This window comes from Aedes aegypti, chromosome 2 (assembly GCF_002204515.2).
Source record: "Aedes aegypti strain LVP_AGWG chromosome 2, AaegL5.0 Primary Assembly, whole genome shotgun sequence".
Classification (NCBI taxonomy): Eukaryota; Metazoa; Arthropoda; class Insecta; order Diptera; family Culicidae; genus Aedes; species Aedes aegypti.
In genome coordinates, this window is record NC_035108.1 from 310,403,993 (window position 1) to 310,428,970 (window position 24,978).

The following is a 24,978-nucleotide window of genomic DNA, read 5'->3' on the forward strand; positions in this document are numbered from 1 at the left end:
ATCTATAGCAGCGATATGGATTCAGACTAAAATAGCTAAATTTTCACATATTTTCTCAGCTATCAAAAAGAGGTGCAAATGTTCATTTTACCTGCACTATGTGGGTAAAATGAACAGCTGTTGGTGGTAAAATGAACATCATGCAAAAAACGTGAGCAAAACAAATATTTCTGGAAATTTTCATAGCCTAACCGAAAATATATCCATTAATGATTGTAACCCATCCAAAAAGAATTCTAAAGGTATCAGATTCAACATCATATCATAACGATATTAACCTCACTGAAAAACCTCACGTCTTTCGAGCTAAAAGTTACGTCAGTTGTAATTTTCAAAGGTGGTTTTCTAAAATATTAGTTTTCGTTGATATATTCACTTCAGTTGACCTACGTATCAACTCGAACACTCAGATTTATGCTCTAAATCGTCCGTGCGTGATAAACATAAATCGAAATTTGTTTTTTCTCGGTAAAAGGCACGGTGTTCATTTTACCACCCCTGTTCATTTTACCACCACTTCCCCTAATAGAAGTTTACATGACATAACATGTAAATATCCATGATTTGCCACGCTCCAATTATGTGCATTATATGTCTCAGAAATTTACACGTTTCGTTCGAACTGTGTAGGTTGATAAAGTACACCTAAACTTCAATCAACAATTTTTAGTAATTAACTTTCAGCATGATATTCTATAGTACCTTCAATGATCTTTAATCGTTTCTTTTGTTCTTAAATTTTCAAATGTCTGAAGCAAATTGCTTTATAATTATGTCTTATTTTTTACCATCCATAAGAGTAAAAAATCCCTAGCAAGCTGTTGTTTTGAATTTTGGTCAGTAACTTCATTAGATTAAGCAGAGTGTTCTTCCATCCGGGAAATCCAGGAAAAGCGGGAAAACCCGGGAATTACAAATGGCCCTGAAAGTACGGGATATACCCGGGAAATTGTAACATATACCGGGAAAAAGCGCTAGAAAATGTTGACAAAGGATGCACGATTGTTCCTAGAGAGATAGTCTGATGTTTTAAACATATATCAAGGAGAGTCTTCGACATTTTTTTTTTCACAATTGTTGCCGATTTGTTGTAAAATGCTTAGCAAATTTCTGGCTGAAGATATTAAGCACATTCAAAGAAGTTCTTAGGAATTCTTTATCATTGAAAAAGTGTTTAGGAACTGAGGGGTTATTGGCAAGGTTCTTGATGAGATGCTTTATGAATTAATATTATGATTAATCAGAGGCGAATGACACCAGTTAAAGCCTCTATAATAAATAATAATAATAATAATAATAATTATGATTAACGGCATATTTTTCAAAACTTCAGTAACCTAAATGGAATCAAAGCGATAATTGACCCGTTACTTTGGAAAATCACTGAAAAATAAATAGTACTTTGCAAATAAGATTTTCTGTAAATTCTGCAAAAGAGTATAGACGGATTTTTCTTGAAATTTTGGGAAAGTTCATAGCGGCTGGTAAAAATCTTAGCAAACACAATGAAATTCTAGAAACATTAATTAAAAATAGCTTTTTTTTTAGGATTCCCTGAGAAACTGATCCAGATTCATGAAGTTTTTTTTGGATTAAGTACTAGCTTGAATCCGTGGTCTATCGCCATCTATCTATGAGTCCTTGTTAGGCCCCTGCACAACCGTAGGGCTCCATATAAAGGGGCGGCCAAAACTACCAAAAACATTTTTGAGATTTTTATGTTTTTTATCACTTTAAAATATACCTCATGTATTATATTATTATGATATTTAATTAAATTGAACTAAAATTCAAATTTCTCTGACTTTTATGACGTCTAATTGGCTGAAGTCAAAAAATTGAAAAATGTAACAATAAAATAAAGTACAAAATTAATATTTAATATTATGTAATACTTCCCCATAGCTATGCACTATCTGAAAGCTTATGGTACACTTTTTTCGAGCATGAGGATGGAAAATAATATTTGGTTGAAGTAATAGTAATAGTAGTAATAATAATAGTATTAATATTAATAGTATTTAATATTACACTTCAGTAATTTTGATGATTTTGAACATGAAAAACAACTCTTGTCGCGTCATGTCGCCGCCATCTCGAATATTGCACATTAAAAAGCATCCTTAGATCTTACAGAAAACGTTTAAATGTTTTGCATAAATTTTCGGATTTTCACGTTAGAGCTATTTGAATAATTCAATATTTTACATATATTTTGACGATATTTTTCATACAAATTACAATTATAATATATTCAACCACTCTTCATACACATTTTGTTCAAACTCGGTCAAATACAAACAAAATTTGTGCTTTCAGCCAAATTTGATTGCATTTCTAAGAAAAAAAAAAAGTTACGTAATATGTGAACAACCCCTTCTGAAACAATAAAAAAAGCCAAATAACATATTTAGATTATATATTTCATCAATTAAGGCAATAAAACTAGTTTTAGCCAAACTTATTTTTTTCCGATCCTTGTACCCTGACGAGATTTTGAATGGAATTATGCAGATTTACAAAGAATCCTTCCAGCCAATCTCAGCGTATTGCTTGTGAGATCCTCATGGAGAGTTTTTCGTGGGTAAATAACTGACAAGGTCCTTTGGGCATTATTGGGCAGATTTTTTTGTTGATTTCTTGACAACGTTATTGGCAAAATCTTTGATGGATTCCTGAGGAGATGCTTGTTTAAAGTTATTATTTTCTACAAGCAAGCAATCAATATATCTCGTTTCTGTCATAAAGATCGTTTAATTTTGAAGGCATTCTTAGTAGGAGTTGGGTTTGCCATAAGAAACATTGTTGATTTGTGATGACTTAAGGTACAGAGCAGATTTTTTATACAATTCCATAATTTCTCCGGATTTTCTATGAAATCTTGTAAGTGCACGGCATCCTCTTTATGTTAGCCCTTTCGATTGAAAGTAAATACTAGTATATTATTTCTACCATGCCAACAGTATACTTCAACAAATTCTAAAATTAAATCCGTTTCATTGACAAGCAACTGATTTGGTATATCTAGAATTCAAAAATCTGATCTAAGGCAAACTTCAGTAAACTTTAAGTTCTGACAATCCATGACAGTTGGCATAAAACATCTTTAGTATTGGTATTTTAGATTTGCCAACCACAGCATTCTAAAAATTTCTTTATATGTTCTCATAAAAAAACTTAGATCAAGTTCTAAAAATGTTTACATTTTTTTTGTTTTGTTTAATTTTGTATAAGGTATTTGACATTCAAAAACAAGGAGTTTTTTTTTTAAATCCGTCTAAAATTTAGTGATTGAATTCAAATAATCCTCTACACTATTTAATGCAATATTTATGGAACTGCAATGGTATTCCTAAATTTTCCAGTATTTGACAATTAATAGCATAAGAATGAAATGGTGTTCTGATGTTATTAAACAGAATAGAGTTTTTGATCGGTGAAAAATCAGAAAACTTTTTGCTTCAAAATCCATAGTTTCAAAAAGCCCTCCCCTTGGTTATGCGACCTTGCCGCGATGGGAGGGCATAATCCATTAGCCCATATGATGGAAACCAAAGGCGTAACCTGTAGTGGTGGTATAACATTTTGGCATTTTTTGCTTAAAGCCGCGTCATAATTCATATGGCATAGACGCAATAATATCTCGGATGTGATCCAACGGACATTCTGCGTCATTGATAGAATTGATGCCCATTTCAAATAATTAATCTATTCGAAGTGGACATTAATACTATTGGTGACGTTCAGTTTGCCTTTTGCTAACCAGAATGATCCGTAGCCACTCTTACTATTAGCTAGCTAGATACATCGTTATCATATACGACGTAGGGAATACTTAGGAACTCTTAGGAAAATGACTAGTAGATTCACTGAGTAGAAATAAGTGGCGACAATCTTATTTTAATATGGTTTTTACATTGCCATAATAAGAAATACCTCTTTTGTAACAGCGGTATAAATAATCTAATTCCAACTTCATTTTCGCAAAATTTACAAGTAGAAAGTAGGCGTTGTGAAGCATTGCATTTGCCACCGAAAAGTGAATCTTGTAGGAGACTGTAATAGAAGCCTAAGGTAACTTTACTCTTCAATATTCACTATAAAAATGACTATGGAAAGTAAGACGCTGAGATCGATCATTATCATCGGTATTGTAAAATTGTTGAACAGACAAGGAAAGCGACTTTTTTCTTTAAGGATATATAAACGTAATGACCAATAAATACTTTTAACAACAAAAAATGAAATTAACTTGAACTACTACTAAACAGCCTAATTTTGTTAAGACTTGACGACACTTGACATTTAAGACTCTAATCTTACGTAAAAGACAATAGTAATCAGAATAGCACTTGAATGACAAATTATTCAAAACCATTTCGACTAGACAGTATTAGTAATGCACTACTATTTCTAACAAATTCTAATGGAGCTGCTGATTTTCATAATGCTTCCTTTTCTCAGAAGCAAGGGAATATGGGTACTTTTCAAAAACTACCACGTCACAATACTAATAAAAAACAGTGTTCATGTGGGCGCCATTGCCTAGTCCGTCTGAGTATTGGTCCTGGTAGAGGGGAAACTTGGCAAAAGCCAGACCGAGGGTTCAGCCTTGACAAGTTAAGCTGTCAGGCAGCTCCAACTGAATACCATACAAAAAAAAAAAAAAAAAAATCCATAGTTTCAAAAAGGTATCCCTCCCCTTGGTTATGTGACCTTTCCGCGATGGGAGGGCATAATTAGATGGAAACCAAAGGCGTAACCTGTAGTGGTGGTATAACATTTTGGCATTTTTGTTTAACCCTCTAATACCCAAATTTTTATTTTCGATTTAAGTATTATTTTTCGTTATCTAAAATCGTTCTAAACACGTTTTGGGCATTTATTTATTTTTATTCGCAAATTTTTAAATTTTGGTTTTTGATTTTTATAATTTTTATTTTTGAACATCCCTAGCTTTTTTCATTTTTTCTTAAAGCCTTTTCTAGTTGTTGATTTTTGGCAATAATAAAAATTTAAATTGTTACAGCTTTTTTAAAAATATTATTTTTTTATTTTTTTTTTCGGAGCGTATTTTATTTTCCGTGTAACTAACGGAAAAACAGGATTGAAATGATTTTCATACCACCAGGCTCTTCTTTTGTGATAGGTTAATCGTAGAAAAATATAAAAGGTACGATTTTTTTATATTACACGTTAAATGAAGCCCAGGCATTTGTAGGTTATATAAGAATGCAATTTTTCAAACAATTTCTAAAAATACAAAAAAGTTTCAAAAGTCATAAAAAACTTTTTTTATATGCGTGTTATGAGTCAAGGTATAAGCCAAAAATAAAATCATTTTGATTTCCGTGCTACGAAAAAATACACAAAATTCCAAAGTGTACCCCTAGACTGGCCCTTAAACAAAAAAGTTGTAAAACTCAACGGGGCACCCCCTAGATATGTGCCTTAGAGTAAGAAAAAAGCTCTCTCAAAATTTCAACTCAATTGGTTGCTCCACTGACTGGCGCATTCAGTTCGAAGTTTGTATGGAACATTCGTTTCAAATACATTGAAAATTGACCCTATATCACTGTTTTGTTCCGTATACTAGTTGAGCGCGTTCAATTGAGCCCAGAATGACAAATTCACTATTTGATACCCTAATGAACATAGTTGCAGAAGGTTGTATCTGGATTTGAGCTCATTTTAATTAACCTTTCAGTTGTTGAAAGTTAGTCTTAGATCAGCACTCCCGTACAACCACATATATGCATGCGCCTTATGCCGCAGCTCGCCCAGCGTCATAGGTGGCTATGATGCGCTTAGTGGCAACCACCAAGCTATGTTGAAGAAATACTAAGTAGTATTGCAAATCTACTTCAGATAGTTAAAACACCAACTTTCTCAATTTTAATCATGATACAACCTTCTACAATATTGTTCACTATGGTATCAAGTAGTGTTTTTGACATTCTGGGTTCAATTAAACGTTATCAATAATTTTCCTGAACCAAACAGGGGATGATGTGCTGTTTCCCATATGTTTGAGCAGAAAATCTCATATTAACTTCAATTCAATTGCGCCAGCTCATGAAACGACCAAATGAGCTGAAACTTTCAGGAAGTCTTCCTTTAACCTTAAGGAATAATCCTGGGGGGTGCCCCGTGGAATTATACAACTTTATTTTTCTCCCATACTGAGCTGGGCCTGTCTAGTGTACCCCGTCTAAAGGCGGGGTTGGGTATTAGAGGGTTAAAGCCGCATCATAATTTATCTGGCATAGACGCACTAATCTCTCGGATGTGATCCAACGGACATTCTGCGTTGTTGATAGCATTGATGCCTATTTCATATAATTAATCTATTCGAAGTGGACATTGATACTATTGGCGACGATCGTTTTGCATTTCGCTAACCAACATGATCCGTAGCCACTCTTACTATTAGTTAGCTAGATACACCCGATTCAGTTTTTGCACGGGGGATTTCGACTAGATAGTATGGTAATCACACTACATTTCAAACAAATTCTGTTGGAGTTGCTGATTTTCACAATGCTTTCTTTTCGCAGAAGCAATAAAAACTATTAAACATGTTTAAAAAATATGAAGTCACAGCACCATGATTTCAACTGATTTTAAGCTTTTAGGCCTCCCGGAAAAAATCGGGAACTGGAAAACTGATTTTGACTGGACACCCTGAATAAGAAATTCATACATGAAATGTGAATTGTCATAATTAACATTTGTCATCATTTATTTATTTAGCGTTAGCGTAGTTACGGTATACTTCGTAGATTGGATACTAGCAACATTCATGTTTCTTTTTAATAATCTCATCCTGACTACTTTCAAGAACAAGGCAGGGGAGTATACCTTGTTCAAATCATAAACAAGAATACTAAAAGCATGAACATCGCTATTCCCGGCCACGCCCATCTTTACCGTAACTTGGGATAGGGGAAGGAAATGTTGATGTAGCACTTACTTAATGAGAGGCCACCGACTCAGCGACACCCTCATAAGTGCTACGGAGTTGGAGGTTGGGGAAGGTATATTGTCAGGATTCGCCTAGAAAGCTGGCGATAGACCATAAATATTTGTTGTTTAAGCGTTTTCAAATTAATCTTTTGAATGCCGGCAATCAAAAGAGAAAACAATAGCTTATTTATAGTATAAATAGTATTTCGCGAAATGCTTGTCGATTGTGCAGTAATATTTTTGCTCAACAACCAGTAAAAAGCAAAACCGATCCCTCCAGGGTCATCGGATTGTGTAACGATACGCGTAAAAAAAAATCACGCCTATTGAAAAACTGTACTGTGCTCATTGAAAAACTGTACTGGGTGGTACTGTATTTTTAGATAATCGAAAAACGAAAGGAAGCGCGTTCGAACTAAACACCCTAGGACACAGTCGGTTTTTCTGCTCAAAATTATACGAAAAGCAGGATCGATCCCTCCAGGGTCATCGAACAGTTAAAAAGCATCCACAACCGATTGTTAGTTGCGTTACACCCGCCCGGACAGAATGCGCAATCTGAACATAATTATCAAACTCCGAAAATAACATTTTCCGTTCAAGAAACGATCAGAAGTTCCACGACGCGAACAAAAACGATCCGGAAGGCTCACAAAAGAAAAAGTATCATACTGGAACAAACTCACCGGATTGATTCTCTAAATTTATGTGCTGCATGTCACTTCCGGATGGTTCGGTGAACTTCGGGCGGCCAAAAACCAACAGTACTGAGGACACAAATCAAACAAATCACTTTTTCATTTTTCACTTTTCACTATTCCATTTCTGAATGTAAAAACGGTCCTGCTTGGGCTTCACGAAGCACTACCCAGCAAGACGCTCCAAAACAGAAGAAAAAAAATCTCCGGCGACGAAAACATGCGCGAAACTGTGAGCTAAATCTATCGGACGACGCAAAACCGAACTGTCCTGCTTGGGCTTCACGAAGCACTACCCAGCAAGACGCTCCAAAACAGGAAAAACCAACATCTCCGGCGACTAAAACATGCGCGAAACTGTGAGCTAAATCTATCGGACGACGCAAAACCGAACTGTCCTGCTTGGGCTTCACGAAGCACTACCCAGCAAGACGCTCCAAAACAGGAAAAAACAAAATCTCCGGCGACGAAAACATGCGCGAAACTGTGAGCTAAATCTATCGGACGACGCAAAACCGAACTGTCCTGCTTGGGCTTCACGAAACACTACCCAGCAAGACGATCCAAAACAGAAGAAAAAAAATCTCCGGCGACGAAAACATGCGCGAAACTGTGAGCTAAATCTATCGGACGACGCAAAACCGAACTGTCCTGCTTGGGCTTCACGAAGCACTACCCAGCAAGACGCTCCAAAACAGAAGAAAAAAAATCTCCGGCGACGAAAACATGCGCGAAACTGTGAGCTAAATCTATCGGACGACGCAAAACCGAACTGTCCTGCTTGGGCTTCACGAAACACTACCCAGCAAGACGATCCAAAACAGAAGAAAAAAAATCTCCGGCGACGAAAACATGCGCGAAACTGTGAGCTAAATCTATCGGACGACGCAAAACCGAACTGTCCTGCTTGGGCTTCACGAAGCACTACCCAGCAAGACGCTCCAAAACAGGAAAAAACAAAATCTCCGGCGACGAAAACATGCGCGAAACTGTGAGCTAAATCTATCGGACGACGCAAAACCGAACTGTCCTGCTTGGGCTTCACGAAACACTACCCAGCAAGACGATCCAAAACAGAAGAAAAAAAATCTCCGGCGACGAAAACATGCGCGAAACTGTGAGCTAAATCTATCGGACGACGCAAAACCGAACTGTCCTGCTTGGGCTTCACGAAACACTCTTTGTCATCATTTATTTATTTATTTAACAAAAATTTGGAAGAGGGAAAAACCCCTTTGAGTGATTTCTATAAAAATCTTTCTCAAAGAGGCACAAAACCTCTTCATCTTTTCCAAAACGTTATAATATGAATATATAATCTATAGGCTCCAACGGACATAAACCATAACAGGGCCACGTGCATGAATTTCCAGGGGAAACAACATCATATGGATAAAGGAGGGTCATCATGAAATTATGGTACTAATCTGAAAATAAACAAACAAAAAAATGCACGAGTATCAAACAATATATGAAATTTCATTCAAAAAGTAAAATATTAATTTCAAAATAGAAGGACATTTGCTACCAAGTATATCACGAACAGATCCAGGAATACAATTCATAATGTTTTTTAAGCGATTCTCAAATTTAATTCTAGGTAGGACATATTTTGAACATACAAATACAATATGATCAATATCTTCATAAAAATCACCACAATCACATAAATTTGAATCCTTCAAATTTATACGATCCCAGACAACCAGAAGTCGCATAACAGTTAACGAACAATGTCATTTAGTTACACAAATTTCATCACACCCGCATTACATGGTGGATGCTATCGTTCGACCGATGAGTTTCCTCGCATAAAACGCTGTTTTATGAGTTCATACGTACATTTCGTTTCGTTCCGTATACTCGTACAAAGTAAGTCGGGTCAATCCGTAGCAGCTGTCAAATCAACATTGTTATCACAAATTAAGTCGCATAAGAGTACAGACTAGTTCGTAATAAAATTTACACACTCGTATTGCATGTTATTTTTCATCATATAAAATATGCACGTATATCGCCTCCACTTTTGTACGCATAAGGCCTTTTCGCAACATCTTATACGTGAAACTTTGCGCATATAAACATCGCATAACGCAAAAGGTGATTTCGTTATGCGTACATTCTGGTTGTCTGGGATATAAATGACTGTTACAAATATAATGATTTGAAATCAATCTTGAAAAACAACATATGAAGTTTCTACTAAAACTTATATTTTTAAACCAGGGAGAATAATTAACTACAGGACAAATAGAATGACACCATCGACCTTTGTCGCTTGAATTCCAAGAATTTTGCCATTCATCTAAACAAAATGATTTAAGTTTAGAATAGTATTCTGAAGCAAAAATATTACGATTATAAATTATACCACGAGCAACACCCAGTTTTGCTAAACAATCAGCTTGTTCATTGCCATATATATTACAATGAGCAGGTACCCAAACAAATTTTATCAAAAATCCTCGAGAATATAAGATAAATAACGTTTTTTTGAGTGCTAAAAATATATGATGTGATTTGAAATTGAAATTAATGGAATTCAATGCATGTAGACAACTCATGCTGTCAGAACATACTATAAATAAATTTGGTTCACAATCATTAATTAAGTTACATGCATAGTATAAAGCAGTTAATTCAGCTATAAAAATTGAACAAGGATTTTGTAGTTTCAAAAAATGACCTAACACAGTATTATACACTCCAAAACCTGCAACATGTTGAATAAGAGAACCATCCGTAAAATAAAACTGATTGCGATTAATGCCTTCAAATTTCCTTTCAAATAATATATTAGCTAAACGAGAATGTTCTTGTTTTGGAATTTGTTTCAACTCTTCATATAGAGAAAAATCAATTAGTGGTTGAAATGTATGAACATTTATATTGTAATTATGAAAACCAATAGAATTATCAGGATTTATATTTAACGCGGAACAATAAATATAAGAACTTAATATTTTACTTGTGGGATTAATTTCATATAAAGTTTGCAAGGTATTAATTATTGGATGATTGTATGAAATGCATTGAATCAAAAATTTACAATTTAATTTGTGAAAACGAATTTTAAGAGGTTCAATGCCAGCTAAAACTTCGATGGATTGAGTATGAGTTGAACTCATTAATTTTAAACAAATTCGTAAACATCGAAATTGAATCTTCTCTAGTTTTGAAAAATGAGTTTGAATAGCACTATCAAATGTGAAACATCCATATTCCATTACTGAACGAATAGTTGTTTTATAAAGGGTTATCATATCAGAAGGATGAGCACCCCACCAAGTACCAGTAATAGTACGGAGAAAGTTTATTCTTTTCGAACATACTTTCTGAATGTATGAAATGTGATTCTTCCAATTTAATTTTGAATCAAACCATATACCAAGATATTTATAATCAAAAACTTGTTCAATTTCATAGCCGTTTAAATATAAACAAATATTAGTGTTTTCTAGAAAATATTATATATTTTGTTTTTGAAATAGAAAATGTGAAACCATTATTATGTGCCCAGGTATCAATGTTATCTAAGGAAAGTTGCATAAAATGTCGTATGATTTCTCTGTTTTTCCCACTAATAGATAAAACATTATCATCTGCAAATTGTATTAAATAACAACCATTAGGAATAAAAGAAGCCATATCTGAAGTAAATAAATTATATAAAAATGGACTCAAACAAGAACCTTGTGGAAGTCCAAAACAACTATAACGAATAGTTCTTGAAGATCCATTATGGAAAAAGTGCATAATTTTTAAAGAAAATAAATTGTAAATGAAATTTGAAATCATGTTAGGAATTTTTAAATTATTCATTTTGTCGAAAAGCAAATCAATCAAAACAGAATCATATGCACCAGAAACATCAAGAAAAGTAGAAACAACATCTTGTTTCTTGTTAAACGAAAGTTGTATTTGAGAAGCTAAGAGCGCAGTACAATCACGAGTACCACGACCTTTTCGAAATCCAAATTGAGAAGAAGAAAATATGTTATTGCTCTCAGCCCACAGTTCCAAACGATTTAATAACATACGTTCCATAAGCTTACGTAAACATAAAAGTAAGCTTATAGGTCTTCGACTATCAACTAAAGATGGATCCTTACCAGGTTTTAAAATACTTACTACTTTAACAAAACGCCACTCAGAAGGAATAATATTTTGAGAAATAAATGAATTATATATCGAAAGTTAATATTCTTTTCCATCATCTGGTAAATTTTGAAAAACAATGAATTTTATATCATATTTTTTTATAAGAAATTTATTGTTGAATTTGTACTTTCATTTCAACTAAATTACTAGTTTTAATAAAAATTTGAAAAATCCCTGAACAAGCTTAGATATTTGTTATTCGAATTCCGGGACGAGCAAAATGGCCGGGAAATGGACACTCTAGTTGCATACATAAGGGCGATTGATCAGATGTTATTGTTCAATTATACAATGCTGATATGAAAAATGCGCATTAGTGAGGTCAGAGTTGGGAAAAGTTCTTTAATTCCTATATGCTGGTGGTCATCTTGTTATTTGGATTTTTTTTTCACTTTTCAAAAATTCTGAAGGTTGGAGCACAGATAAATACTAAGAGAGCAACGATAAAGAGAAATCAATTAATGCAGATAAGACCTAATGAATAATCAATGTCGAATTTTTGTGACTGTTTCGTCTATTTGTATGTGATTGAAAGATACCAAAATAAGAATATTCCAGTAGGCTTGATTCGAGCTTCTCATCCTTAAAGTGACACATCTCGGAATCCAAACATGGCAGACACAATGGCCGGCTTGTGCCCCTACTCACGATTTCAAAGGCACTAATCTGATGAAATAATGAACGTACAAAGTCAATCTTCTTATTTTAAGCTTTCTGCTAGTGCACAAAGCTAAAATAGAAATCGCACTGTAGTTTGATGCTTCTTTCGCGAGATTTGTGCCTTTAAAGTTTTGGTACATAATTGGATGTTGATTCCAAGCTGTTTCACCTTAAGCTCCAAACACAATGTGAAAGGCATCACAGTACAATGGCAAAACGGCAAGCCCATCTTGATCTACACTCTACCTGTCAAGCCCATGTTGAATTTATAAAAATAAATAAATAAATAAATAAATCTGATTTAGTCGATATTGATCAAACTATTCACATGTCATTCAAATCGGTGTTACCGTTTTGCCGTTCTGGACGTTGTATAGTGTTTGACCCTTTAGGCTGCTTCTTGTCCCGTTTACCCCTATTGCAGCCAAGAAATAATACTGCTGCTATAGAATTGACGTATAATACGTAACTTCTCAAAAGGCCCTATCTAACATTGAGAAGCTCTCTTTGCTTATTTTTTCTTTAATCAATAACTAAGCCACATTTACCTTATGTTGCATTTTTTTTGTATAAAGCGCTTATCAAGAAAATGGTCGTTCGATCTATAGTGAAAAACTTCTCAAAAGCTTCAGTATTGCACTGTTATAATCGAAAGAGAGCGAGAGAGGAGAGAATCTCTCATTGTTGTATAGCACAATGGTCCAAATTTTCAAATAGCTGGCAAAAACCCAATTTCCAAATAAAGTTTTTATTTGAAAAACAAACTCAAACATTCACCTACTAGGGAAAGTGTACCAGTTATGGCTATAGTGGTTCCCCATTTGGACATACGGCCAAATATGGAATCACTATAGCCATAACTGGTTTTTCTCGAAAACTTTTACATTTTGAATATTTCTAAATGTTTCAACATTAAGATATATTTGATATCTCACTACTTAAACACACAGAACGATCAAAAATTTGAAGATAATCAAATTATCACCTATGGCGAAATAGGGAACCATTATGTCCATAACTGGTACACCTACCCTATATCAGATAGTGAAGTACACGAAAATTCAAAAAGAAAAATATTTTTCCACATGCAATCATTATATGAAAAACCGATCTAGTGAGTCACCAAATTCCGTGAAAATTTGCTATTTTGTTTCTAATCCGAAATAAGGATACACGTGTTTTTGGATTTTTTGATTAGAGTGACCATTTCCGAAATAGGGTGACCAGAAAAATCGCGATCTTGCAAAAAAATAATTTTTAAGAAAATTATAACTTTTGAACCGTTTGACTGATTTTCAATCTTCTTGTATGAAATGAAAGCTAAAGATTTTGACTTTTAAAATTTCACAAAAAAATGGTTTTTACATGAAAAAAAAAATCTGTTTTTTCGTGTTTTGAATTTTTCGTCGAAAATTACACTTTAGTTAAACCGTTATTACTTATAAACTCGTGATTGGAAAAAATATTCAAAAATATATGTTAAAATTCATGTTATGTCTGATGTTCTGTCAAAATTTCATTCGAATCGGTTCATAAATAACTGAGATCTAGCTTACCATAGTTGGTCATTTTGTATTGAAAATCGAAAAAGTTGCATATGTTTTGTCCAATACTGTATATATTTTTGAAAATGAAAAATCAGTCATTTTTTATCGGCACACACTGTAGCACTGTAGGTCTCAGTGCATTAGATTTTTATTTAAAAAAAAACATAACTTTTGAACAGCTCAACCAATTTCCAATTTTTTTTTATGGAATGAAAGCTTAAGATTTCAACTTTTCAGACAAAATTGAAAAAAAATGATAAATTGCAAATACAATGTTCAATACTGTAGGCACAAATATCAATATTCGTGCTCTACTCAATATATATATTTTTTTCAAATAGTTTGAACGGAACCATCTGTATTACATACTCGTTGCAATTTGTATGTTCCATAAGGAAAGTCTTATGGCTTTTGTACTTTTATATGCCTCAGTATTTATATGTGGTTCGTATGTGAGAATGCATCAGATTACCTAGAAAAACGTCCAATTGGTGCCCTTAGTTTAAACCCCCTTAACTTCACCTATGCACTGCAATTGGTTTCAAGTGCGCGGACAAACCAAAGCAAAACATTATCGCTACTTCTGGTGCGCATTTGTATACCTACTATTCATTATTGCTATTCAATCAGAGCGAGCGGCGCGGGTACTCGGGGAGATAATTCACCGCGATTCTCCATCGTTGACCGCCGATCAGTCGGCATCATTGTCGCGCTTGGACTCTTGACAACCTGACGCATCGTTCTCATCGGTGGCGTTCCACATTCTTTAGTTCTATACCGCACTGACCACAAGTGCTAACGGCTCATATTCGATATATAGTGCCATTTATCTAAAGTATGCTAATTGCAAATTTCATCTTTTAATACTGTGCCGCATTGTTCTAACTATGTCCGTTTTCCGTCTTCCCTTTACAGATTTTCCACCTACGTGACATCCGCTGGGAGCGGTCCCAGTTTCTGTCCAAAAGCTTCCTCGGCTTCCTAGCGTTTAACCTGCTACCATACAGTCTATTCCTGGCGGAAATTGCCTACTCGCATCTGTTCTCCGGCCGAAGTACCAACTTCTTCAACGGATGCTACGCGGCTCTCCTGCTCATTGTGGTCATCTTCTTCCTGATCTACGGTGTGGAGGTGTTTTTCAAGGTTAGTGGCGAAAGGTGTCGTGTTTAAACTTAGATTGTGATCAATAACGTCCTGTCGTGATAAGTGAAAAATTGTGTCAAGCTGTAAAGTGAGAAATTGCACACCCCCTAATTGCGAATGCACTTCTGCCACTTATCTGGCGGAACCACAGGCAGTGTTGAGTACCATTGTACTGGCGTTAAGTTGTTTATGGTTGTGGATTGGAAAAGATCTGAAATACTTCAAAGTAGTAAACCCTGCTAAGCTTATAATTTTACATAAACGTAGAGCCATTCATTCTAAAATATATAAAATGTCGTGAAGTGCGGAAAGTAGTCGATAACAAATTGTACTTTGAGTTTATAATTCTGAATCAACATTTTTGAGTGGCCTATCATTTTTTATATAAAGAAAAATGACGTAGTCGTGGATCCAATCCACCCATGTAAATAAACATTACTTACCTGCAGCTAATTCTACTCTTTATGTTCGTTTTAATAAATTATCCGTATGGATTTGGATGGTTTGAGTTGAGAATGATCGTGAATAAGCTTGAAAGTTTCAACAGTGACTTTATAAAAAGTGCTTGAACAAATAGTGTTGCAAATAGGACATTCATTTACAAAATTTGTTTTATTTTGTAAATTGTTTTTCAATAAAAAAAAATGATTGTTTATCAATAGCTGGGTGTCCATCCATTCGGGAAATCCAGGAGAAGCGAAAAACTGTGAAATTGGAGAACACCCGGGAAAATATGTATTTCAAACATAAGACTCCCGGTTTATTTAAACATCAAGCACTATGGGTGGAACAAGACATTTATTCCAGGAGGTGCACGAATAGTCGACTAGTGCACTAGCACGACTAGACTATCACTAGCATTTAACGTCATGACTAACTTTTGGTGAGTTGGTGTAGATATAGTCAAAGATTAAGATCTTTGAAACATTTGTAGAAGGCATATTTTTTGGTAGATCTACTTAAATTCTGGGAAGATTCATTAAGAGCTTCATTTGGCAAATTTCAGGGGTTATTGATACTGATTCATGATGAAGCCTTGTCTGGGTTACAAGTTTGACTAGTCCTTGATCTATGACAAAGTTCTTATGAGGCTCTTGATGAGATTTCGTATGGATATATGCAGATTCTCAGCGAATTCTTCCAACCCATCCATCAATCAATCGAAATAAAAATTGTAAGGTACTGCAGGGCAAGTGGGTAAGCGGGGTAAGTGAATATTACTTGTATATTTTAGTGAATATATGAATTACCCTTCCAAACTTTTGCGTAAACCTTCGAGCTCATTGAGTACATTACAACAGACAAGAAATTTTTGAAATTTTAAATCATTAAGTATAATAATGCGAAAGATTGTTTACCTGTCAAAAAAGTGGCAGGATTTTTTTTATTTACTACATCTCAGATGCCCTAAGTGAATTAAAAAAGTTATAAAATTAATTCAAAGTGGACCTCAAAAAAGCTAAATTGAAACACCATCAATTTTCTTACCACGTGGGGTATGTGATGAAGTGAAAAAGTGGATTATAGGAAGTGAACGGTCTTTTAGATATTTCAACAAATTTTTCGTACCTTTTTGTCTAAAATTTGGAATTTTTTGAAAGTTCGATCATGCCCTCCAAATTGTCCTTGTCCTTATCGTAGTGGAAAAAAAAAACTTTTTTTCATTTTATTTTCTGGGTATCCAGAAAAAAATCGGAAATCGTCAAATAGTTTTTGAATGGACACCCTGCAATAGTTTTACTATTGAAACAATAGTGTTACCATTGCTTCTAAGCTTAGTGTTCCAAGTGTATATATCTATATAAATAAAAATGGAATGGTGTTTGTATGTCACGAAATGACTCACGAACGGGGCAACGGATTTGGATGATTCTTTCTCCATTTTGTTCGTCAAGGGTTCCGACGTGTTTATGTGTAAAAAGTTCCAGGGTGTTCACCGGCAAAGAAGGGAAAAATGAAAATGAGAATGAACGGAACTGTCATTTTTTATGGGACGATTCATAGCGGTTTTTAACAGCCTACTTGATGGCAATACGAAGTTTGCCGGGACCACTAGTTTAATATAAATACGGCTTGGATCAAGGTTGTTCTCGAGTTGCCAATTATAAAACAAAAAAACAATTAACTAGCAGTTGTCATGGAATGATTGCCGAATAAAATGAGGCTGTCGACAATAGTCGCACTCACAAACCTTCGAAACATTATAAAAACTTTGCAAAAAGGCTTTGACAATCCTGTCTGTATGAACCGATAAAAGATTAGCTAGCGCACAAATTAAAACAGGGAAACGAGTAATTCATCTTCATATGGCCGAGATAATTACAAGAGAAACAAGAGAACTGTGGCATTGGCTTAGGCCGAGATGGGTAATTCATTAGCAGCTCACATGACAATATTTTATTGCGCTCAAAACATGCACAAATGTTATGCTTAAACTTAAAATAACGATATTGATTCATCAATCAGTCAAGTTGTTTTAATTCAAAATATTTATATCTTCAGTTACATATTTGTCTGCCTATTCCCTATTAGGAAGCCCTTCATTACTCGATGGTGTGCTGATGTTAACATAAACATGAAACATAAAATAGAGAAGGGCAAAACATATGTTCAAGAAAATAACAATTTACTTGCCAATACCATTCAGTTAACAAGAGAAAATGTATGCCCAACCGGCCCAACTATGAAGTGAAAAGAGATAAGCGGAAGTTAGAAATGTTCTTCTACTGATTTATAATAACAGAAAAGCAACTCAAAAAAGGATGTTAATTTTGAACGTTAAAAGCAATTATCTCACATTCTATTTAATGCACGTTTTTCAAACCAGAGTTATATTTTTAGCCAGAACAAAACAACAATATGTTCGAGAATACTTCAAATATGTTTCCCTGCTTGCCCCTGGTTACCCTATAACGAAAATTTGAACATTTTTTTAGGATTCGTATGGAAACGCTGTTTGAGTGTGCATTTACTTCTAGCGTCGTATCGTCAACATTCACCACTCAAGCTCCATTCACCACTCACCATATTTTTTGAAACTAGTTTCCTTGTGGGATTTTGGTTTTTGATAGTGAAAGTCAATCAAATTTGCCGCCAAAGAGGAGGCGAGGGGAACATATGTCACGAAGCCGTATAGGTCATTGCCCTTTTCCACCGTAACCGATGTGACCTTTAGATGAACACGAACTAACATCGTGATCATTGACGCAGTAGTTTATTTCAGAATCACCATATTTATACGTCATTCTCCTGCAGACCAAATAATGTTCGGTTCAATAAAGCCCTATACAGGGTGTCCATCCATCCGGGAAAAACCCGGGAATTCCAAATGACCGGGAAAAATACGGGAAATACCCGGGAAATTGTAGAACACAACGGGAAAAGCACTATGGGTATAACTAGAAAATTTTGTTAGGGGGACACGACTGCCTAACAATTCACACTTTGTATCATAACTGACATTATGACTTTTTGTGACTTTTTGTTCCTTGAAAAATTTGTTCTTAGTAGGATGCTTGATAAATTTCCATTGAACCTAGGCAAATTCTTGATATAATTTTTGCAAAAATTCTAACGGAAATCGAGGCGAATAATTAGCGGATTCCATGACAGGGCCCAGATAGCCGTAGCGGTAAACGCGCAGCTATTCAGCAAGACCAAGCTGAGGGTCGTGGGTTCGAATCCCACTGGTCGAGGATCTTTTCGTGAAGGAAATTTTCTCGATTCCCAGGGCATAGAGTATCTTCGTACCTGCCACACGATATACACATGCAGAAATGGTCAATCGGCAAAGAAAGCTCTCAGTTAATAACTGTGGAAGTGCTCATAAGAACACTAATCTGAGAAGCAGGCTTTGTCCCAGTTGGGACGTAACGCCAGAAAGAAGAAGAAGATGACAGATTTTAGGGAAATCTCTAAAAGATTTTATTTTTCATGAAATTATTTAAAAAAAAATCCTTGCCGTTGGTAAAAAACTGTCCTGGATTTTCCTGGCTTTCATGAGGGATTCCTGAACGGTGAATTCCTAGAGACGCTAATACAGGTCGGACTCGATTTTCCGGAGACTCGACTATCCGGAATTCGATTATCCGGAATATACTTTTTAATATTCTTGTTTTTCAGGTTTTAATCATAATTTTGAGATAATTTAGTATTGCAATATACAATATTAATGGTTCAGCAGTTTTGGACGTAGGTAAGAAAAGAGGGGTTTGAAAAAGGTTTTTTTTGCAATTTCGTTGAAGACCACTTGAGGGTATCAGAAATAATATCGGAATGCATTCACCATCATTTTACAATTTCTGAAAAATGGTTGGGTAATGATTCATTACGCAACTCAAAACAGTTGCGTAATGAGAAAGCGTTGCGTAATGAATCATTACAGCACTGGTTTCAGTTGCGTAATGACTACTCCCGCACTGCATACTTCAGTGCAGGAAAGTAGGCCGTTTCATGACAGATTGGCGTGATGAAAATCAGCCTATTACGATGAGAAATTGCAAAAAGGTTTTTTTGTGTATTTATGCCGGTTTGGTTTGTTGTTCTTTTCAAGACCCCTAATGTTCCTAGACATAATTTCTGGCTATGCCACTGCATCATATACATAAAACAAGAAAAAAAGATAATATTTAAGTTCTTTTATCGCAGATTTTAATTTTTCTCTTAGTGATTCGATTATCCGGAGTGAAATAAAAATCGATACTCCGGATAATCGAGTCCGACCTGTATTGATTTTTGACGTTGCCTTGTTTGGATTACTAGCTATATTAATCTACAGTCCTTATGAGGTCCATGACGATATTTTTTATGGTTTTCTGTAGATGTACCAAATTCTTACTGTTTTTCATAACGAATTGCCTATGAGATCCAGTATGAATTCGTGGCGAGATCATTGTTGGATTAATAAATGGCGATGGTATCTTAGGGGGCAGAGTTTTGTTTAGTTCTTGTGGACATTCTTCGAAAAATCGTTGATGAATTCCTGCTAAGATGCTTGTTTGGATTTACGTCATTTTTTTAGCAAGCAAACCTTATTTTGCCACTATATCATTTTAAAGTTTCGTTATGACACACAAACCAGCCATATATCATGTCATACTTTGCTGTTTCGTAGAAATAATTGACCAGATTTTGTTTCATATTATTTTTAAATGTCACCTATGATTTTAATTTATAAACGGCATCCTCCGCCCTTTCGAATGAATGTACTGTAAGTCCTGAAAGGTTATTTTTACTCTGCCAAACATTTTCTTCAAAGGGTTTTTTTTTTCAAATATACATGTGATTTTTTGGTAAGAAAAGTTAATTGATGGTTTCTAAAAGACAGACCTGGTACATACAAGTTTAGCTTCAATAAATGTTTAGTTCTGTAAAGCTTATTAAGAATCTTTACATGGTCTAACAGATTGTTTAATAAACTGTGTATCTGTTTGGAATTGAAGCTGTTTACAAACCCCAGCATTTTGAGGATTCATTTTAAAAGAAAACTCCTAAATAATTTATGGTCCTACATATTTGGCCAGTTTGTATGAAAAAATGGAGGGATGCGAATATTTTGATTGATTTTTTATACTTTGTCATCCAACAGCAAGCAGCTGGAGCATTAGTTAAACCTTCCTAAAAGGTATTGGTTTAAATAATCCTCTACTCCATTTGTTACAATGTTTATGGAACTGCAGTTAATATTTATATATTTCGAGAACTTGTTACTATTTTTTTTTTCGACAAAGTACATACTGGACAATCTACATATTGACCAATGCAATGGTGTTTATCAAACTGCATAAAGTATTTTAAAAGTGAAAATAGAAATATTATGCATTTGAAAATACTGCTTCAAAATCCGTAGGTTGAACACAAATATTTTGAAAGTCTTAACAGATATAACAATTTTCTATACAAATGTCTGGGTCATCCGTCACAAGGACCATGGTGACATCCGGGTTTAAATTTTAAGGCATCCGGGAAAAATCCGGGAATTTGAAAACCGATTTTGAATGGACACCCTGCCTATAGTTTCTACTCCTCTCTGTCGATACTTCCTAGTGGGATAGTGCCTACTATTCAGCTGAGTATTCTATGAGTATTTAACAGTTATAACCTGATAACTTTCTTTGCAAACTTATGTTTTTGCAATTGTATACTGTTTTTCGCAACACACGAAGATATTCTAGGTCGAGGAAACTTACTTTGGGAATTTGTAATCAAAAGGCGCAGTGTGTGTTTGATTGAAATTATGACAGTTAGGTAGATCTATCGCAACACTGGACCTAAGAAATCATCGACATAGGGAGAGATATCGACATATAGAACATCGAGATGTGGAGAGTCGACTGTATATATTACGCGATTTTTAGTGAATACCCCTACTATATTTAGAAGTATTGTAACACTACGTTACAGAGTTTTAAGTTACCGTCAAACGAGGCTTCTTTTGACATTATTTCCACATTTTTTAACTTTGAGGATTTGTAACTCTTAGAATTATGGATAGATGTTGATAATTTTTGCCTATATTTAAGTTGTATATGTACGTAACAAATGTGCAAAATATGAGGCAAATCCATCAAGAAATAACAAAAATGCTTGAATAGCGAAAAAAGTGTGTCCTTCAAGACAAAAAAGGGGCTACTTTGGACATTTTAACAATTTGCTAATGAAATGATTTTTCCTTATAACTTTTAAACTGATTCAGTAGATTGTGATGTAATGGAACGTTTTTCATTGATAAACTTAATGTAGAAAATTGCAAAGCTAGAATCAATTACACATATATAACCAATTTCAACGAAACATGCCATTCACTATTTTCAGTTTGCAGTATGAAACTTAAATTTTCAACTTCCTCTTAAATGGAACTATCAGTTACGAATGCTCGATTTCTAAGTTGACATAAACGAACGACGTAACTACTAGGTACTGCGATGATAAATGAGTTATGTACAAAAACTCTTTTTTTCTATTCTTACTGTTACATGAACGATATGTTGAAGGATCACAATAATACCGGTAACTAATTTAATACCAGTAAGTAATTTTCATTAAAAACGCAATCTATGAAGTAAAGTTTAGCAAGATCGCAAAGAAGTAAGTTTGCTTTTGTAATATGCTTTTAGCTTCTTAGCAGTTTAGAGTAGTTTAATTTAGGCAGTTGAAGGATGCAACTGTTCTGTACTACATATTCATGTAAAATATGACGAAAAATAGTTTTTTTTAGAGATTATGTTGTGAATTTGGCATTTGTACGTATTGAAATATATGTGTTTTATGTCTATTCACTTTTACAAACATTCATTTATTTTTTTTATATTGTAAAATACACAAACCAAAACATTATAATAAAATAAAAGTCGCAAAAATAAGACCTTTTATCAACTATTTTAATAAAACGACAATTTTAAGCAAAAACAAATCACAAGATTTTCATGAAACATGACGATTTGATAATTTTGTGGTGCTCCTAATAAGTTTCCAAGACATGGGTAAAATTCAAACAATGTTTGTATAGCCAATGTTTTATACCTTATGAATATTTATTCGAGCTTTTTTGAAATGTTTTCTTGTTTATCCTGTTATTGTTGATGTTATTCTAAGAAAAAATCGTGCCTAGTGGTAGAGCATATATTGGTTAATAAAAGTGCTGAAGACACAAAATTGCTCAGATTAATATTTACGCTGTTAATAAATACAAAAGGTGAGTGTCCAAAGTAGCCCCTGGAATCAAAAGTAGTCCCGTCCGACAGTACTCATTTGCGATATACAGATTAAATTCGCATTTGATAACATTTTGTTGAATTTTTCACCGTCAGTGACAAAATATCGCTTAGTCATGATATTTATGGAATGCGTTTATACGGGCGTTTAACCCTCTAATACCCAAATTTTTATTTTCGACCTAAATATCATTTATAGTTATCTAAAATCGTTCTAAACACGTTTTGGGCAATGATTTATTTTTATTCGCAAATCTATGAATTTTGGTTTTTGATTTTTTTATTTTTTATTTTTGAACATCCCTATCCTTTTTCATTTTTTCTTTAAGCCTCTTCGAGTTACTGATTTTTGGTAACAATGAAAATTCAAGTTTTCACAATACTTTTAAAAATAATAAATTTCAAAAAATTTTCTGAAAATATTTTTATTTTCCGTGTAATTAACGGAAACACAGGTTTGGAATTATTTTAATACCACCAAGCCCTTGTTCTGCTATAGGTTAATAGTAGAAAAATATAAAAGGTACGATTTTTTATATTACACGTTAAATAAACCCCAGGCATTTGTAGGTTATATAAGAATACAATTTTTCAAACAATTTTCAAAAATACAAAAAAGTTTCGGAAGCCATAAAAACACTTTTCTCATATGCGTGTTATGAGTCAAGGTTTAAGCCAAAAGTAAAATCATTTTGATTTCCGAGCTACGAAAACATACACAAAATTCCAAAGTACTATAGCGTAAAGTGCCGTAATTCAGTGCAGTTAAGGAATAAAACGATTCAAATTGTTAACTAAAAAAAAGTATTGCATCAATAAAAAAGCTTTATGAGTGGATCGCTAGCAAATCCATTTTAGATTATGGGAAAAATATAAACTAGACTGTATTCATAATTTAAAATTGAGATTTTTTTTGAAATAGTTCACTTGTAGAAATTGCCTAATTCCGCGCACTTTTGAAACGCTTTTCCATATTCCGCGCAGAAGAACGCCTAATTCCGCGCACTCGCGAAGCAATCAAATTAACATTAATTTCAATGTAAGGCAGAATTCATTCATTACGTAACGCTGAAATAGAAAATTTACAACCCCCTCCACCCTCCATAATACTTTTTGTATGAAAAAAAAAAAAATAAATTTTTGTATGAGCCGTTTAGTTTTATTTCTTATATTTTTATGACCATCACATGAAACAAAGATAAACATTTGTTAAGGTCTTTTCATTAACGTGGCATTGATACTTGTGAATTTCGTGTAGGGGAATGTGGGGCAGTTTGGAGACCTTAAGGAAGTTCGATAAAAGTGCAGAAAGTATTATAGAATTATCAGTTCTTTGTACTATTTCCAACAATTTTTAGATCCGCACGATTTCCGTTGTCCTATAAAGTTCACAAATGAATGAATGATTTTTCAAAATTTGTAATTTTTCGTGTCGATTTTTTATCGATGGGATGATATGAGCACCCTATTTTAGATTGTGAAATTATCTTATAGAATCATGTAATATAATTATTTTGTTCACTCAACTGGAAATTAATTAGTGTTTAAAAACACTCTTTGCAAAAAGATTAAATTTTAAAGAACATTGTAACAATCAATCATCAACATTCTACCATCAGTGCACCAGTTTCCGCTCATGTTCCAGTAGCCCGCTCACACTGAAAAATGATAAGTTAACACAACGTAAATTTGAAAACTTTAGCCGCTATACAATTGAAATCGACAAACAGAATCATACTGTGGACATTTTTTTGTGTATTTACTCAAATTACCTTACTTTTTGAACTCGTGAGCGGACTACTGGAACATGAGCGGATACTGGTAAATACGTTGATGGTATTTCGAGTATAATTTATTCATTTTTCTATTACTTTAGGAAACTGACTTATAACATACATATTGCTTAATTTCCTTGCCAGCTTTGGAGTTGCATTTTACTTCAGTTGAAATTTTAAAAATTTATGTAGTTTTCAAGAGGTGCTAATTACAATCCATTGGCGAAACCGCCCCGACTACCCCTATAGGTATTTGTATTCTGCATTGTTCATACAACACAAGAACCAGTTCGCATTATTGCTTGGAATCGATATG

General features: G+C 34.1%; 1 protein-coding gene across 2 annotated transcripts in view; it reads left to right on the top strand.

The window, feature by feature from the left end:
* The window catches only part of LOC5564978, a 99,001-nt gene that overhangs the window by 68,023 nt on the left and 6,000 nt on the right, over nucleotides 1-24,978 (top strand). For both annotated transcript variants that reach the window (XM_001649280.2, XM_021845696.1), the window contains exon 5: nucleotides 14,948-15,175. In XM_001649280.2, the coding sequence (XP_001649330.2) occupies nucleotides 14,948-15,175 (228 nt within the window). The remainder of the gene's footprint in view (nucleotides 1-14,947; nucleotides 15,176-24,978) is intronic.